Source organism: Pundamilia nyererei, unplaced genomic scaffold (genome assembly GCF_000239375.1).
Source record: "Pundamilia nyererei isolate P.nyererei 1_Seehausen unplaced genomic scaffold, PunNye1.0 scaffold00206, whole genome shotgun sequence".
Lineage (NCBI taxonomy): Eukaryota > Metazoa > Chordata > Actinopteri > Cichliformes > Cichlidae > Pundamilia > Pundamilia nyererei.
This window is the reverse complement of record NW_005187607.1, coordinates 367,000-387,026: the sequence shown is the minus strand read 5'-3', so window position 1 is coordinate 387,026 and position 20,027 is coordinate 367,000. Positions and strand designations below refer to the sequence as shown.

Below are 20,027 nucleotides of genomic sequence, written 5' to 3'. Positions count from 1 at the left end.
CCATGGGAACAGTCTACACACACACACACACACACATACACACACACACACACACACACACACACACACACACACACACAGAGAGAAAGTTTCCTCTATCATCTGTGCTCTAACGTCTAATGTGATCTCAGCTGACAGATTGGCCTGTTGGCACAAAACACAACTGTCATAACCTTGAGCTAAGCAAACAAGTAATGGCAGCTGCTTTGCTTGAAGATATCCTGCTTTCTATTTATTTATTTTTTTGACTTTCATTTATCTTGACTCAAATTTTTTTTATTAAAGTTCGACCATCAAATCAAACAGCAAAGCACTCTGCCTCCCTGATGTCCTGCCATAATCACTGTGATAACTGATATTGGCCACAAGCACTCCTGCTTCAGTGCTGCCATTAGTGAAGCCGATTGTCCTCCCCATTTATAAATAAACCCAATAATGATCAAATTGGATCTAATGCATACATTTATTCGATTGAATATTTTCACTAATGTACCGGAAAAGGTGGCAAAGAGCTTCATATAATCATTTGAAAATGTAGCGAAACTATTCTTGAATTGTGTCCACACACACAGACGCCACCATGACAACATAATGTCCTTCATTATCCTGTAGCCTGAAATGATGGAGGGCCATTTGTCAGCTGCTGTCCAACTGGGAGATTAAAAAACTGGATCCAAAAGTGAAGACTTTTCTTCTCAAGTTTGTGTCGAAGTACAAATCAGACAGATCTAAGTTCGCTCCGTGCTCTGTGTTAGATAAATACTGCCATCCTGTAATGTTTAAGGAGGATCTCAGCTTTGTTACGAACACACACCGGCCATGTTAGGGACAGAGGACGTAAGACTGCTTTTTTGCACTTCAGCTTTCAAGGTGCTTTTTGTTAGTTCTAATGTGCCTCGCTGATTTGATGGTCGACAGAGGAAGCGTCTCACACACTGCTGTGTTTTGTGTTTGCCTTCGGTTGGATTGTAGCAGTGCATCTGCCACAGTGATGCTGTTGCTATAGCAATGCCATCCTCCAACTCTGGCTGGAATAGCATAATACAATGAAGAGGAGACAGAAACCAGTTTGGAAATAAAAAAATTGAACCCCCCCCCAAAAAAACAGCCTGAGTGGACTCAAGTGTTTAGTGTACACAAATTAACAGTTGCAGTCGTGATCCTGTCAACACGCTGCCAACTTGTCTACTCACGCTGGAATTAATTCACAACACTTGAATAGATTTCGTGCTTTTCAGGGGTGAAAGAAGCAAATTCAACAGCACACTTCCAAAACAACAAATAAAACCCTTACTGCTTTGTGTGTTTGATGTACATTTGTGTTTGATGCTCTCCAAATGTCATACTTTGTTACCAGTGCACCTCTAAAATATCTGCGTTTGATGGACCACAATGTATCTGACTTCCCTGAACTTGCAGCGACTGTTTTTATATTTTTATACAGCCTCCTATTATCAAGGACTGAAAAGTAATTAGGCAAACTAACAGAATTTTAAACATGAGGATTGTTTTTCGTACAATCAAGTCTAGAACCCAGGGACACCACCAATCGGTTGCTGTGTTCTGAGATGAGATGCTCTGCCAGGGATTTGCTGCAGCCACCTTCAGTTGCAGCTTGTTTGTTGTTTTTTCTGCATTCAGTTTTGTATCTAATGCCTTCAACTTATTTGCTCTGAACCTGAGCAGAGATTATAGGTCTGTCATCAATAAACACCAGTGATCCGGTTCCGCTGGCAGCCATGTACATGCCCGTGCCAGCATGTTTGACAGATGACATGGTTTGACCTGTTTCCATCTTTCTTCATACTTTTCTCTTTCCTAATTCTAGTACAAATTAATCGTGGCTTCATCTTTTTTTTTTTCTTCCCAGAACTTCATTTTTAGATGTTTTCTGGCAAAGTCTAATTTGGACTTCTTGAGTGTAACCAGCTTGTTGTGCCTTGCTGCAAACTCTCTGTATTTCCATGCATGAAGGCATCTCTTGGTTGTAGAATGAGACAATGATACATCTACCTCCTCGATAGAGTTCCTAACTCTCTTTTCCGTCTGTATATTATTCTAATCAACTGCAATAAGAACCACTGTAACGTTTAAGTTTTGGGGATTACATCATCTCAAGCAAGATGAATTTAACAGCTTTCAAACTGCAGCATTTGGAAGAGAAATTTCAGCGTTCACTCACTTCTTCAGCTTCATGTAGCTGTCAGTGACGACTGGTCTGCATTCGGCTCGGTGCACCACCATCCCCTCCAGACTGATTTCATCTACAACAAAGACAGTGACTCAACTGCTTAATCATGATTCAGACACACAGATTCTGTAAGCGGAGGGAAGTCTTTGTTATCCACATTTTATTGATGTGTAACTCAAACAACACACACACACATTTTTATTGAACTGCAGGTATCTTTAGTGCACATTTGGAAGAATCAGTTTACAAGTAACTACCAGAAACTGTTTTTAACCTCTTGAGAACTTGGGTGAATGCACACATTCCTACCTTCAGCCTATTTGAAGTGGACTTGCAATGCATTTCCTTATTTTCTATCTTATATATCTAAACCGTTGCATTTTAGATACTTTAAAAAAATGGGCAAGTTTCACTTAATGAGGTATTCATGAATAATCTCTGTTAGAAGTTCAGACTGCTGTAGATGCTTGCTTTCTAACTTAATTTTTATTTGCTTTTTATACTGAGGTTTTCTGACATCATGAGTACATTGCTCGTGAGATGTCCACCATATGGGACAGGATACAGCCACCAGTTGCTAGGGAAACATGTATTCCCCGACTGGTCGGTAGTGGTTCCTTAATGTTGGTTGATATCAGCTGATATCAGATGTTGCTGCAGAAGAAACTTCCTGGTGATTGCTTTGGTTGCTAGCAGATTGTGTGTTTGCAGACTGCTAACAAACTACTAGCTGAGGAGTAGCAAACCTTGAAAAAGCACGATGGAAAGCAGAAATGGAGACGGCTCACCTTTGAAGTAAATGTTGTGTCTCGGAGCTGAAAACAACATGTTCAAAAACTTTGAAGGCAAACAGTCTAGCCACAGGCGGTTGCTAGGCCTCATTCCATCGCGACCATGTACGTTCAAAATAGCTGACAAGTTAACATCATGTCACGGTCTCCTGTCTGCAAAACCTCAAATCTTGGGCTTGTTTGATGTTACCTGGCAGGGTTTTCCTCACTCGGTCACAGAACAAGACCACAGCCCACGTTCTTCATCTGATTCAAAAATCTTTTCCCACTGATGTTGCACTGAGTGTTTATGCATGTGTTTGTCCACTCTGCATTTAATCATTAGTTATTATTAACCTCACTCCTAAATAGTCACATTATGTAGCCTTGTAGATGATTGTACAAGATCCAGCTTTAACAGAGTAAAGCTAAGGGACGAGACTGTGCCATATGTAAAAGGCTACATGGAACTCTCTCAACCGAAAGCATTTACTGCACACCAAGTTAGTTATTTACTCTTTTTTAATTTAATAGTATTTAATTTTAAAAAGTAGGCTGATATTTCCACTGATAGATATTTCAGCCACAGACTGTACATATTCAAGAAGGAGAAAACAAACATTTAAGTGAGACCTTGAATTTGATTTAGAAACAACTCAAATGGCACACAAAACCATCCCGACGTTGGCTGAGGTTAACGTGACTGACAGCAGACAGCAGAAGATGAGGTCTTGAGTGGGGGATAAATGGAAAGGGCAGATGAAGATGATGATGATGATGATGACTGCGACAGTGAAATTGAACGCGATAATTAAAGGCCGTTACACGGATGTGACAGTCTATGATGACAGCAGATCACACCAGAAAGCTCCACGCCACGTCCTTTTCTACTCTGAAGATTCACAATTATTCACACTGAGTGTTTACCTGCATTTTCAAGCAACAAAAACAACCAGCCTGCACGCCCACTCTCACTACCCCCGTGCATAAAAGCTTTTTGAGGATTCCTCATTGAAGGTCATTTAATGTGGGGGCTGTGGTGCTCCCTGGTTTTCAGAAACTAAAGCTCACTGTGTTTCTAAAAACGTCAGTGTGCATTCGTCGGTGGTACCATTGAGACTCGAGTAGGACCCAACCTGGACCGATTAGGAGCTTTTCCAACATAAGAGCCAAACCCATGGCTTTAACAAGGAGACACAAAACACAATTTTTAAAAAAAAGATACTTGTTGTGGTCATTTTGCATCTCTTTATACTCGTTTCAGCACCTCTCACAGGGAGAGTACAGGAAAGAGTTGAAGAGGGCAGTTAAAACGTTTAGATGTACTTGCTGTGATCTGTTCAAAATTCAATCATCAGCATTAAAGTTAGTCACTCTTTTTTTGGGAGCGCATTACGTTAATTTCTCCCAAAATACACTTTCTGAGATTTGTGATACACCTCTGAATGTCTTCTATCGCCACAAAGCACCTGAACCCAGCTGCACATCAGTTTAGACACAGACCGCAATTTACCAACACTTTCCAATCCAATCTGTCACAGCAGGAGACAATACGCAACGAGCACAAGTGCTTCAAAAGCCAGGTGTGCGCTGCTGCTGCTAGAAGGAGCCTCAAACATGCTCGTAGCCGTAATTGCTGTCAGTGGAGCGCTACAAATAGCTGAGTGCACTGAATAAACTACGTAGCTCGTTTATCAAGTATAGCTGTCTCTTTTAAACAAGTGCACCAAACTGCATAATTACTGGATTCGCTCATAAGACTGGAAACGGACAAGCTGCTGTATCCTTATGCGTACGTTTAGATGCAAGGGACTTTTATTTGATCACATCCAGAGAGTTTCACTTTCACACATTTCAACTAGCATAAAGCATCAAGTGAACATACTTATAGTCCAGCCAGAACTAGCAGCTTGACATTTCCTGCCGTTTGTCATTCACCCTGCACAAAGGTTTTTCTTTTGTTAGATTTATTTTCAAGCTGTTCTTTCATTAGGTGCTTTAGCCAATTATCCAACTGCCCAACCCACAACCTTGTTGCTGAACCGTTTGATGCCTCTTCTGCTCCTCTCCAATCATTATCGGGAGCCGTTTTCTGTTTTCTTTTTTTCTGAACGTTCAGGAAATGCCGGAGTCCAGTTGGTGAGCGTTGGCGTCAGATTGGCAGCGGCTCTCGCTATTGTGCATTGTTGGCATCGTTTGTAGCCGGACGCGCAAAAAGGTCCAAAAAGCCACTACATTTTACACTCATCATTTAACAAAACCAGCAGAAAGACAAAGATGCTCAAAGGGTAAACAGAAAGAGCGAGTCTACAGGGAGCTGCAGAGGCCAGCAAATAGTTGGCGAGGCATTCATAATGAATAGCCTGATAGGCCTGAGTGACCTGTGCAGTGGAGAGACAAGCTGTCAAACTTATTTTAACAGGCTTTTCTTATTTTTGAGGTGGTAAATCCTGTAAATCCTTGATGGCTACACACCAACCCTCTCATATCCATCTGCACCCTGTGCATTTTTCCTTTTTGTTTCAGTCCCTCCTACTTGAAACGGGGGCATAATGCAAAGAAACGGTCCCCGGCATAGACGTCTCTCCCTCTCGGGCGTCATCCGAAGAAACGTCAGTTTCTGATGACGGAGGCGCAGCAGGATCATCTGTCAATCGGCTTCTTTTGTTCCCTCGTCTGCGTTATCCCAGATGATGCAGCATCCTGTCCAGATAATTACAAGGGTGCATATCATAGCTTGTGAGGCAGTTATTGTTTTACCGATCTTCTCCCAAATGACTAAATAACGTAAAAAATATGTCTCTGCATGTTGGCCCATAAAAGCACATGCATGTGCTCTACTAACCCATAATGAAAGCACAATTACATTTTAATCTAGGCTGCCTGAAATTTTTAGGATTTTATATACTGAATTAAAAAAAAAACCAACCCACATACACTAACAAATATATACACTGTACTGTCCATATCCATTAGTTTTAACAGGATATTAAATAAGAAACTCTAGAAGTTCATTTATTGCTGATTTAAACTGTAGCGCTGTGGCAAAGTAACAGCTATTGAATCATTTAATATGAAGCTCAACCCTTCTGAGGGAAACCTCAGTGCTAAGTTTTAATTATGAAAGTGCAAGAAACAATGAAACAAGGCAAATATAACTGTGGTTCAGATAGGATTGTACAAAAAAAGTGAAAACTATCTATTGGAGCCACTATCTCTGCTGTTTTTGATGAGCCCTTCCTGTTCTGGCTCACTTTTCAATCAGCGTTTGATCTACACACAATGTCATCCATGTTGATACTGATCTGTTGGGTCTTTGGAGGCCTGCACGCAAGCGCACCTACTTAGGTTTCATACCCCTCTGCGTGGGCTCTGCGTAGGCAAATAGACATGCAAATGGACATGAGTGCAGAACCGTATAACAGGCGTGAGAATGCATGCCTCCACCTCTCACTGTGCATGAACGCAACTGAAGATAGTGAGCTTCATTCATAGTTTGTATACATGTGCGCATTTGTGCATAAACAATGCTTATGATCATTCCAACAGCATATCTGGAATGACATTAATACCATTTAATATCAAAATTTATTTATTTATTATCTTGTAGCAGCCTTGAGGGGTCCTTGAGGGGTGAGGGGTCACTAATGCAAAGACTCATGGGACTGTTCATGTTGATGTTAATCTGTTAATTTAAGATGCTATGACAGTTATTGCATTTATGTTTTGTTGGTCCTTCATTGTTACTGTTATGTTATCATCTGAACTCCAGTGTTTTCTTGTCTGCTTGTCTGAAGGTGACGTTGAGTGCGGCTGCCAATTTGCCACCGTGACTTAGACTGTTGAGGCAATTAATGACCTCTGGTCACTGTTCATGTTTGCAGGGTTGTGTGTTAATGCTAATAAGACGACAAAGAGTGGTGCACAGAACACAAGAGCTGCAAACACACAGCAGCAAGTGTTTCTTGTGGTTTGTGTTCAGATATTTTTATTCTGTTAGGCTTTTCTTTTCTACACATCAAGTTATTATTATTGTATTGAGTTATTTATTTTACCTGAGCCATAAGTCCATGACAATGTTGGACAGGCGTCTCTCAAAGAACAACGTAATCGCTTCCTTTGTGATCCAGGAAACCTGCTTCCTTCTAAAGAGAAATGGACACGTGGCAGAAAGCAAAACATGGACTGAAACCTGATGTCCCAGAGGTGTTCTTTTGGATTTAGGTCAGGTGAGCATGGGGGCCAGTCAGAGGTATCAATTCCTTCTCTATGAACTGCCTGGATACTCTCGCCATATAAGGCCGGACGTCGTTGTGCACCGGGAGAAAACCCAGGGTATGACAGTGCATCCAAGGATTTCGACCAATAGCAGTCAGGGTGCCACTGCCTAGCCTGTAAAGGTCTGTGCATCCCTCCATGGACATCCCTCCCCAAATCACTCTTGACCTGCTACCAAACCGGTCATGCTGAATGATGTTACAGGCAAGGTAATGTTCTCCTGAGAGCTCCTACTCGCTCTTGAGACTGTGCTGGGAGAGGTATTGTCTCATGCTACCAGTACTGACACTGACCCAAGCCAAATGCAAAACCAGAGTGGAAAAACTAATCAGTCTGTGGCCCCCATCTTTAAAAGTGTTTTGGGGGTTGTCTCATTGTTGCCAATTTAATTACCAGCAAATCAGCTGAAACTGATTAACAACCTCCTCTGTTACGTAACCGACCAGATCAATATTCAAGAAGTTTAAATTACTTGATGCTACACTCTGATTAAAAAGCAGTCCTTTAATTATTTACATTTTTTTTAGTCGTGTAGTTTCCATTTTAGAAAACAGGGAAAACAGGTGGAAACAGTGAATTTGTTGGGGACTATTATAAGCAGCGGATAAATTTGCACTTTATAGATCACCGAGGCTGAACATGTCACTCAGTGCTGCGGCTCGCTTGTGTTTAAAAAGAAAAAACCCCCCCAAAAAAAACCTTTTTATATTCAACAATGGAGCCCTTGTCTGCAGGATAAGTGACTGCATGTATGAATGCATGTATGTATATATGTTTACGTATTCAGTGATAACCAAAGCTGAACAAAAAGCAGATGCAACGCCACAGTCACCATAGTAACCATCACACCACCACCTGACATTATGTGTCACACAACATTTCATCAACTGCCCGCCAAGAGTCCGTTTTTTAAATCTTGAGGGGACAAACACTAAGGTGTCAGAGATTTCTCACTAATGTTCATCTTTTTTTCCCCCACTAATGGATGCAATTATGTGCAATTATTGGCCAGTGAGTGCCAGAGCAACACGCCTAAAAACACACCCACACATGAGAAACGTGTGCACACAAGCACCGCGCCGCTGAGCATCTTTCGCCTTCATCGCCGTTATGAAGTAGTTGCGGTCAAACAGATTCAAGGACAAGCGGATTGTTTTCCTCCTGCCATTCAAGTCTTCCCGTTTCCTCTTTCCGAGGCCCGAAAGGACACTGACTGTAGCAGAGAAGCGCCTTTGTAAACATGAACAGCATGAACAGCAGAGAGAGAGCGAGAGGACCAGCATGGGATGATGACTGACCACATCAAATGTAGCTTCAGGCGTCTGTGTGGGAGGAACACTTGAGACGAGCTGCAGACTCCTGCACAACGGCTTTACTATAAAACTCGAGCGCTACATGAATATTGTGGTCCACACCTTCAACAGACGATCGATATTTTAATTCTCCCACGCACATATCATTCACAGGGCCTCATTACTCTTCAGTGATACAGAAATGTCATGGCTGTTACTCAACCATATCAATGAAATCATGAATATAACATAACACAACCACACCGACGTGAACAGATTCTCTCTTTGTCATGCTTTTTATTTTCCTTTTCCATATTAGGATTCCTGAGGAATAAAACACATGTGAATGAAGCAAATCTCCAGGTGAGGATGCTTGAATAAAGCAGCTGAAATTGTGATCGTTATTGTCGGATGACTTGTTTTGTTTTTTTAAATCAACATTGTCTAACACAGAAGATGGCTAAAGAATCTCCAAGGGTAAAATCGTGTGATGTTTTCAGAATCAGGCTGTGCATGCCTCTGTATGCCACCAAAAACTAATCAACCTGTCCTCTCCTCTCTGATTCATCCTGAGCGTGTGCTGACTGGCTGTGGCAGTCCTGTTATCAGGTTTGGATTTATAATTTAAGCTTACCAACACTGGTTTAGAACAGAAGCCTGAATCAGACAGCCCAATGTGAGGTGGGTTTTCAGTCTTCTTCCGCTTTAGTTTGATTTTGCACATGACTCCCATCTCCCTTATTTGTATTTGATCTTTGTGAGCAATTGGACATCAGCAGCATTGCATGATCCTCCATCCATCCATCTTCTTCCGCTTATCCGGGCCCAGGTCGTGGGGGCAGCAGAGAAGCCCAGACCTCCCTCTCCTCAGCCACTTCACCCAGCTTGTCCGGGAAAACACCAAGGCGTTCCCAGGCCAGCTGAGAGATTTAATCTCTTCAGCATGCCCCGGGCCCTCCTCCCGGTGGGACATGCCAGGAACGCCTCGCCCAGGAGGCATCCTTGTCAGATGCCCGAACCACCTCAACTGGCTCCTTTTGATATGGAGCAGCAGTGGCTCTACTCTGAGCCCCTCCCAGATGTCTGAACTTGTCACCCTACCTCTTAAGGGGTGTCCAGCCACCCTTCGGAGGAAGCTAATTTCCATGGCTTGTATCCACTATCCTGTTCTTTCGGTCACTACTAGTGACCATAGGTGAGGGCAGGGATGTAGATCGACCGGTAAATCGAGAGCTTCGCTTTTACGCTCAGCTCTCTCTTCATCACGATGGACCGGTGCAGCGTCCGCATCACTGCAGCCACAGCACCAATTCGTCTGTCGATCTCCGGCTCCCTTCTCCAGTCACTCGTGAACAAGACCCCAAGATACTTAAACTCCTCCACTTGGGGCAGGAACTCGTCCCCGACCCAGAGTGGACACTCCACCCTTTTCCGGCTGAGAACCATGGCTGCGAACCGTTCCAGTGCGAGCTGGAGGCCACTACCCGATGACGCCAACAGAACCACATCATCCGTGAAAAGCAGAGATGAGATTCTGAGACCACCTGCGTGATCCTGTACATTAGATTCATTTAACCCACAGACACAACCATGACATAGACTTATTGTAGCTCAGGTGGCAGAACGGAAAGGTACATGCATAAGTCTATGAGATTAGATGGTACTGCACAGGAGAAAACCGCAACACCAAAGACAACTACAGCTATCAACTGCTCTGAGAGCTAAAACTAACGTAAACCCAGAAAGATTACAGTTGGCAACAGGGGTATAATGGCTGCGAGGAGGAAATACGAGTCCATACGACAGGAAGGACAAAAGTTACTGATGTGGTTACACAGTGGTAAAAATTAAAAAAGCTCCACCCAACATGCAAAAACCCAGTGAAAATGATATTTTTCAGTTTTATTAATGACATTATTGTTCAGCTCCTGTAATGTTACTTTAGTTACTGTTAAACTAAAGTGTTCAGCAGTTATTTTATAATTTTACACCAGATAAAACCAGAGTGCTTACATTCGACAAACGCTGTGTCACTGCTACTGCACTATAATGCTTGGTCTTGGGAGCTTGTGGCAGTAGATTCACACTTTGAGGCAGTGTGTCATCACTGACAACAGCTGATTGGAAAAGAAGGGTGGAAAATGGCCTTTATTTAATTTTGCTGCTGCCTGCGAACTGCAGTCACAGATAAAATGATTTTCAGTATAATTTATATATCGCAAATGTAATAACCATAAAATAATTTTGAGGCTTTATCGCCCACCCTACTATAGATGGTGATTCCACCAGTGACTTTTTCCACATCATCACTAGAGGGTGGTTCATTTTAAAGCATTACACTGTTGGTTAAAATAAGAATTTGGTGGTGTTTTTGGGGGGATAAGGACAATCTCAGACTGATCCCAAGAAGTTGATTCTGTTCGTCTGGGCGTAGCGTTTTCAGTGGGAGAAACATCTCAGCTTTTATGGGATTTCCTTAGGTGGATATTGAAGATTACATCAAGACACTTTCTCAGACTGAGTTGAGTAAACTGTACTTTTGTAACTTTCTGCTGTGTTTTACAGTGTTCAAAGAGTTGAAAGTGAGACTTTAAATCAACTGGCTTCAGATAAAGTCCAGGAAACTAACAAACTTTTATTTTTAAGTGTCTCCTGCCTCTTTATGTAATCTCAGACTGACTCACTGATGTTGCCATTGGGGCTCTGTGGGGGGTCATACCACATGCTGCTGGACTGCTCCTTCTTTCTATATATTCAAGGTCGCAGTCTCACTCTGCAAAGTGCACTCAAGACCAGTAAAGCGCTTTTCCGGTTCAGCGTCTCTTACATGTGAAGAAAACAGTGGCAGAGACAGAAATGTCCAGATGCACTTCACTCTTTTTCAGGTTTTAGCTGGAATCACTCGTCTCCCACATTGTTGCACTCGCACTTCCTCTCTGCCTGCCCATCATGTCATACTATAAATTACAGAGGCCTGAATTTAACAAAGGTAACCTAACGCCGACTTACAACACCATCCTGAATACAGACGGCACAGTCCGACCCCCAAAAGGAAAAAGTATGCGCGCAGCCGCTGACAGTGATGTCATCCAAAGACATATTGTGTTGGGTGCTGAGTTCCTGCAGCTTAAAAAGGCCAAATACATCATAAGTTGCATAATTATTACAATAAAAATAGAAAGCGCTTCAGGTGTCTCCACATCAGAGCTGACGTCTGCTGAGCACATCTGCATCACAGCCCGGTCATGTCTTCAATCAGGCTGGCTTTTAAAAGCAGCACTTTTTCTGTTAATGATTTTTTTTCTTTTATAACAGCTTTACCGAATTCAAGGACCCTTTCTTCCATTTTTATTTTGCATTTTTATCTCTTTGTTTGAAGACAAACACTCGAACTGGAAATTTATATCAGACAATGTGTTCCCCCCCCAACGAAAATCCCTCCCTCTGCTTTTAGCCCACTGCTTCACGCACCCTTGTTCTTTTATTTCATACAGATCTATTCAAAATACATTTTCTCTTCTCACAGATGAAGCTCTGCCAGATAACAGATTGGGAACAAAGACCATCAGCGCACACGCTGGCTCTAATTGCAGCACATTTCAATATATTCAGTGGTCTTCAGGGTTTGCTTTTTCCAAGACGCCCAATCGTTATTAATCAAACAGACTTCTTCAATATGTCCTCACGTTTGAAAGTGCAACCAAGACAAAAGAAAGCTGATAAAAGAAGCTCCAGCGAGGCAATTGTTCAAGGGTAATATTTTTATGACCACCAATCATTTTATCACAGAACAGCAGAGCTAACAATTACTGTACACAGTGGTGGTGCCCACAGTGATTTAGGCGAGCAGACAAAAATGCAAAGTGCCAAGAACATTGGCATATTTTCCCTCTTAATAAAAAGCCCACCCATTTACTGCAGTTCAATCTATTCATAATATTAGCACCACTTAATACAAAAGAAGCCAGGAGATTAAGTAAATTAGCTGATTAAAGAGCGGCATGATAATTTAAAATTTATTGAGATCTGAGCAAAGCTTTTAAGAATACGAGGCCATGTCTGATTCAACAACTAGAGCATTAAACAGCTGAATAATTACTAATAAATGACGGGAAAAAGAAAATAAATAGGCCACGGAGAAGTCAAGACCTGTATCAGCTATAATCCAGATGTGTAAATACATTTAATGCCATTACATTTAGCTAATTCTGTAAGAGCAGAGAAGCGAAAAGTGTCCGAGTGAAGACGGCAGAGGAAGAGAGACACAAGCGCGAGGAGGTCACTCGTCCACCCCCTCATGCTCATCTCTTACCTCCATCTGCTCCGAGGCCCTTTCCTCAAAGCTGTGACCTTCCTAATGTTAAAACAACAAACAGCTTTCCGCCCACTAGACCTTCATCCACCAACACCGTCTCTCCATCTGTTCTCATCTGTTTCACTAACATGCAGAAAGCCTGCATATAGAATCAGAGCAATAAATACGTCAAAGAAATTCATCAGGCACGGATGCTTTCTCTTCTCGCCTAACAGCGCATCCATTTAAATTTTTTTTTTTTTTTTTCAACGTTTATTGACCTCAAGCTTCATTCGGCAGCTACAAAAAGATTTTGCTCTTACAAACACAAGATCTAACCCATTGCATAAGCAGCTTTTGTTACTGTGCTCCAGGCTCTTCAGGTGACCCCGGTTCTGTTTTATTATTATAATTTCATTTCTGCTCAAAAACAGCATTCTTTCCTCCGACCTCAGCTGGGATGGGATTGAAGCCCGGTGACCTCCTGGATATATTGCCAACTGTGATCTTCATGGGTTTACACTAGTTTTTGCTCTCAGGAACCGTTTGTAGGCACACGAGTATTCAGAAAAAAAGCGCAATTTGAATAATTTCACACACAAACTGATGTTCATAAAGACAGATGGCGCAGTGAGAACGCACACACGCGCATACACATGGTTTTCTAGAGCCAGCTGTAGGTGATAAGATGAAGTGGAGATGGAAGTATAAGGTGTGAATCTACAATCGATGTATGGTCATGTGAAAATCAGCTGATTTCTTCTAGACTTGTGCACTGCTTACTTTTATACCTTCGTGTGCTGGATTTCCTTATAACACGTAACTAACGTTTTACCTACTTCATTTACAATCATGAACTAAGAAGATGTAAACACAGGTGTGATGTAGTGCAGCAGCAGAGCAGATCTCAACTGGAAATGGTTCAATTAAAGCCGCAGTAGGCAGAAATGTACAAAAATGGCCCTTTCTTGGCTTCTCTGTCAACACATTTCAGCAGTTTGTCCAAATTTTGTTCATTCTGCGCTCCACATGGGTTGAGACCATTAAAAATCTTAATTGTGATGACCGCGTTTAAGCTGCGTTAACACTGATAGCGGTTTTTTTTGTTTTTTTTTTAAATTAGTTCGTCCCCGTTTGTACTTCTTCTGTGTTGTAAACGCGCAAATCAGTCCGTGCATGATTACATTGCCCCGCCCATCAAAAACTCTGCACATGCGCGAATATATCACACATTGTTCGACTGACGATTCCCGGTTGGAAAATTTTTACATATCGCCCAACCCTATTGTGCGTATTATATTCCTTGTTTCAGTTATCACGCTTTCTCCATGTTCCTTTTATCTTGTTGTCGAGTCTCAGTCTCTGTTTGGTGTTTAGTGCAGACACCGTACCAGTCCTTCTCTATAACTTCCAAACATACCAGTCACATTTGTTGAGGTCTATGTCTTTGTGACTTGTACTTTTGTTTTTGGGAAGGTGCACAAAGAGCTATGCTGTAAAGCAAGCATTAGGCAATCCTCAAGACTCCAACCCTGTTATCCCAGGTTCAAGTCCTCTGCAAAGTCTTACCTTCTGTGTAGCCCGTCCTTTTCATACAGATAACCTAAAAGGATTTTGATTAGCCGAAGTCTCTTGTCACAGACTAGATTAGCTAAAGCCAGTGTAGCTGTCTGATTCCCTCTCATGCCATCTGAATAAAAATTTGTTGAAAGGTTAATATGAGCGTTTTGTTTTTTTGTTTTTCTTTTTCAGTGTCAGTGAAAACGTGTGGCCTAACCCAGCTCTGCACTCTGCACTATTACAGCCTCCATGATTTTCCAAGTAGTAGTAGTGACAGATCTATTGCTTTGGGTTGCTTTTAAATTGTATTGTATGTATAGCAAAGTGACTGTGTTCACTTTTTTGGACAGTTAAGCATGATTGATATTGTAATAACAAAAAATACCATCTAAAAGTGCCGCAGTCAGAGCCACAATATAGTGCAGTGGAAAGCAGTGCAGACATGGGAGTTGTAAAAAAACAAAACAAAACACAAAAAAAACTGTGGCAGCACAGTTTCTTTTATATAGTTGAGATGCAGGAAAATATGTTTGTTCTTAAAACTGCAGAGTAACATCATGAAGAACAACACAAACTGTATCATAATTCATCCTACATTAGTCTCTCTCTTAATTTCATCAGTAATACAAGTGTATGTACGTAGAGTACTGTGGCTTGGGAAAAAAAGACACACAAGCAAATCAATGCTTAAAAAAAAAATACAAAAAACACTGCACAATAAAGAAAAGCACTGCAGTTAACAGAGACACAAAACTGAAATGTTTCCAGAAATATTCCTATCATCACATAGAAGTGTTACTCTCATTTAAGTAAGTGTTACAAATAAATTTACTATAGCAGCTATATGATATGCAAAATATCGTTAAACCTGGACACTTTACTGAAATCCAAAAAGGTGTTTGTGCATTTAGGTCAAACTTCAATGTCATTGTAGGTAAGATATTTAAGATATTCCATAAAAATAAATATATTATCAATATAGAGTAATATGTCTGGACAGTGGCTTCATTAAACGTCAAGGTTTTGTATCAAGTTTTTCAGATCTTGGATCTTAAAGAATTGCAATGGAGCTTTTATATGTATTTAATGAGTCCGTTTCTGCAAATTTTTGCTCAGCATTTGAGCAAAGCTTTCAGATCATCATCTCCGGGGCATCAACACGCTGACATCACTGGTCCTTGGAGAGATTTAGACTTTGATTTCTCCTTATCAGTTTTTTTCAGCAGGTCTCGCTTTGCTTCAGATCATTTCGATGCTGAAACATCCACTTCCTTACTTATTTTACTCAGTTAATTGTGGCTTACTTCTTCAGTTTTTGCATCCAAATAGATTTTGTACACTTCTTGACTCCATCATCAATAAATGCATGCACCTGAAAGTATTTGTAAATTATTGTACTCTGGTTACTTTCAGGGCCGTAGTTACTGATGTAGGGATATTTTTTCCAGGTGCTTTATTGTGAAGCCTTTTTGGTGTTTGAGAAATGTTCATTATTATATGATTAACCTCATGACTTCACACTTGATGATGGTTTATATGTGATGAGTTAATAATATGGGGCTATAAAAAGTCACAGCTCTGCACATAATGACTGCTGCTTTGGCCTTTGTTGGAGAACCTTGACAGCGCCACCGAAGTGGTGAAACTCTATTAACTCTGACCAAAGTATTGTTATTTAAACAGTAAATGCTTCTCCAGGCCTCTCTATGTGTTCAAAAGGCAAAGATAAGAAATATATATATATATATTAGCATTTGTTTCCAGACTATTTTTTGTAAGAGAGAATATTGAGGAAAAAGCTGCTGATTTGCTGTTTGATCTGCATTCCCAGTCTTACCCTGACCACGAGCTGTGGGCAGTGACCAAAAGAATGACATCATGAGTACAAACAACTGAGGAAAAGAAGCCAGTTGAGGTGGTTTGGGGATCTGACGAGGATGCCTTCAGGAATCCTTTTAGGTGAGGCGTTTTATATCAAACTGGGAAGAGATCCCCGGATACACTCAGAACATGCTGCAGAGATTACATTTGTCAGCTGGCTCAGGAACACTTCAGTGTCTCTGTTTAGACCGCTACAACCAAAATATGCACCCAGATCAGTGACAAAAAATGGATGGATGGTACTACTTCTTGGTTGATCCATGTGATATGTCAGAACTACACTAATGAATATGTGAAATCCATGGAGTCAGATAAAACACACCAATTATTTAAACTACAGGAATGCCTTAAAGACCTGGATGCCTTTTATTTTCTGTTTCTAAATTGAGATGAAACTGAGGTTATTGTACTCGGCTTTAAAAATCTTATAAATATGTTGTGTAACTAGATGCTTACTCTGGTAGCTTGGCCTGCAGTAACACTGTGAACACTGTGAGGAATCTTGGGAGTCTGTTGTTGACCAGGATGTGCTTTTCAATGCGCATACTAAACAAATATGTCAGACTGGTTTTTTCCATTTGCGCAACATCTCCAAAATTAGAAACCTCAGAGTGATGCTAAAACACTAGTTCATGCCTTTATTACTGCTATGTTAGACAACTGAGTCTGTGGAACCAGTTCCCAGGCTGGACAGAAGCTGTCTCTACTTTTAAGAACAAGCTTAAGACTTTCCTTTTTGACAAAGCATATAGTTGACACTGAACTGGAAACCTTTGCTATATTATAACTTATTTTGACCTACCCCACATGGTAATTTGACCCTTAAAAGTATACAATGAGTTCTTCAAGTGAGTTATGAGAAAAATGGATCAAACATCCAGGGCACCAATACTTGTTTCTCTTACTTTAATGTTACAACGTTACAATGTTAATCTTACATTATATTTGTGAAGCTTCTTCCTACTGAAGCTATGATATATCATGATAATAACGTAGCTTGTTATGGAAGAGTTATAGAAAAAACCCCCCGCAGTGAATTGTGAATAAAATAGATCTTGAAATATGAAAATATCATGTAGGCAGCTCCCGTACTTAAAGCAGTCCGACGACTCATAAATGCTCAAACAATAACATGAATTTTGATTCACCCCTTTGTACTCTGAAGGTTTTAACACCGAAAATATTAATATTATTAAGGCTATATTTTGTACAGCTTCTTAAAACACACCTAAGCTATTGTATATATTTTAAAAAATTGGTTGACTTTATGTGGAATAATTGAGTTTGATTAATATTAAAAATTCATACAACAAAAATGCGTGGGATTAAAGTTTAATCATTTTGATGTTTTTGTTTAGGTCTGGAAACTTGAATGAAGTTTATGCATCTAGCTTTTAGACATCATCAAATTTTTATACTTGGGAGTTTACTTTATCAGCTACTAAATACAACAGACAAAGGGAAATAGACATGAACACACTGTGTGCACACATACATATACAACAGCTGTGGCAGGCTAGTCTAAACATAATGACAAGCAAGCAATGAGTTTGCTAGGGTGGGGGGTGGGTAAGGACATGACGGGGGCAAAGCCACTGATTGGATCTCCAAATATAATTTCCCATTAAAGCTCATATCTGCCAAGCCCAGAGGCTGCTTCATTAAAGAAATTTAATGATTCCATTCGTTAACTTTGAAGTGATTTTCTGACGTTTGCACTTCTACTCAACCCACTCGTTTTGATTTTAAAATTGATTAGCAGCATCCATATGCAACAAGTAGGCTTTGAAGTGCCGTAAATACACAGAGGAGTGCTGGGCCATTTAATTACGAGTGGACCGGTCTGGCATAAATGAGTCTGTTTCTCACCTTAAAACCTCTTGGGCAAAACGGAGCATTGAGAGTTTTTAAAAAAGGTTTAAAAATAGGGTGGATTTTAATGTCAGAGTGGCTTTTATTATAAATCTCACCTTTCTGCCTTTACAGGTATCATACAATCATGCATTTTGGGAGGGGATCATGCTCTCCTAGAACAGTAGAAAATGAAATATGCCCACCTTTTAAACCCCTTAAAGAAGCTTTCATTGATTATTTGCCAACCTCTCAGGACAGTCTTTGTACAAACACACCTGAACTTTAATTGATGCATACAAGCCATGAAAGTATAGTTATGAGCTGAGCAGTTTCCATGAAGATTATAGGCTTTATCTAAAAGATGGATCTGTCTAAATACTGAATCCATTGGATAAATGCCTTTAAGCTGGATTCTTTTAATCTCCCGCAGAGGGGGACTCCTCACGGCTCCTTGGACCTGTGACCTCAGTAAATGCTTTTCTGACCAATTTATGGGCTCTGTTGATGCTTTGAAGTCACACTAAATACAAGATGATGTTTATTTTGTAAATTATGGTCATTATTATCCACTAAGATGGATAAACAAAGGTATAATCATCAGTTATTGACATATGATTAACAAAGCATTAGCCTTGGTTCCACAGTTTCAGTCAGATCTGCCCTGTGTTCGAGGCATCTGGTTTTAAAGGGCTAAAAACAGAGAGTGATGTCATGGTGGCTACAGTCATCATTTATATACAGTCTACGGTTTCTGGGCACTGCATTTTCAAACTTCTACATTAGCATTTTGGCTGCTGAGATACATTTTTAAAGCCAGAATTCGCCATATTTAGACGAGAGGGTCAAGCGTTAGGTCATCAATTAGAGGTGCAACACATAAAAGCACAAATCTCCTAATTACTTCTAAGTAACCGACTAATTAAGTACTAATATTTCAATCACCAAAACTGGAGCACTGACTTCTTCGGCTTGCTGTGCTACACAGGAAGCCATGTCATAAAATTGCATTAAAATTGCATTAAAATGCTCCAAAAAGGAACCAAAAGCGCAAACACAGTACAAAGGTTCCATTCAGTGGCTGCTGTTACTCGAGGTGAGGCCCGTGGCAGGGACACGTGTCAATTAAAACAACCTCGTCAGTTTCCAAATGAGAAATTGCTTTTTTTACTATCCTGTAAATGTGCTCTTAACCTGGCTCAATTTCAGGTTGCTGCTTGATTCATAAAGAAAATTGAAGACAGTTACGTCCTTTAATCTTGAAATGATGTTAATTGAGGGATCACTGAAACTCAGCTGGGATTTTGTAGGAGCATTGAACTCAGTGACTTCCTGTCGGTTGCCCACAGCTGGCCACGTGTAAAAATTTCCCGAAGGATCACCCAGCGGCAGAAACAATAAGACCTTTAAATTGAGAGTGATGTGCTCATTTACGCATGTGGCACAGCAGCGTTAACTTAATTAAAGGAGTCAGTCAGGATGCAACAGAAAATAATGTTGTTCTGCAAATCCGATCTATACAGTGGACCTGCTGGTAATAAAGCCTCTGGATGAATCTTGACCTCTGAACATTTTTAATAATGTATAAATCATAATGCATAAAATTCATTTATACTGCTTTAATTGTGATGTAGAACACAGGATTGTGGAAGTAAACTTTTTAGCAGCTTGGATAAATCTGAGCCTCTTCCTGACCAGGTCTATGTTCATTTTCTTGGCAGGTACTCACTGAGCACGTTGCAATTAGGTTTTAAACCAAATATCCAATCAGCAATCACACGGCAGGAAGTCTGTGTATTTAGGCGTGTAGACACGGTGACCTGCTGAAATTCAAACTGAGCATCAGAAAGGAGAAGAAAAGTGATTTAAGTGACTTTGAATATGGCACGCTCGTTGGTGCCAAATGGTCT

The 20,027-nt window shown here is 40.7% G+C and overlaps 1 protein-coding gene across 1 annotated transcript in view; it reads right to left on the bottom strand.

Annotated features, from left to right (window-relative positions):
- The window catches only part of LOC102213242 (general transcription factor IIF subunit 2-like), a 68,935-nt gene that overhangs the window by 4,207 nt on the left and 44,701 nt on the right, over positions 1-20,027 (bottom strand). Inside the window, exon 6 of the mRNA XM_013914567.1 lies at positions 2,183-2,264. Within this exon, the coding sequence (XP_013770021.1) occupies positions 2,183-2,264 (82 nt within the window). The remainder of the gene's footprint in view (positions 1-2,182; positions 2,265-20,027) is intronic.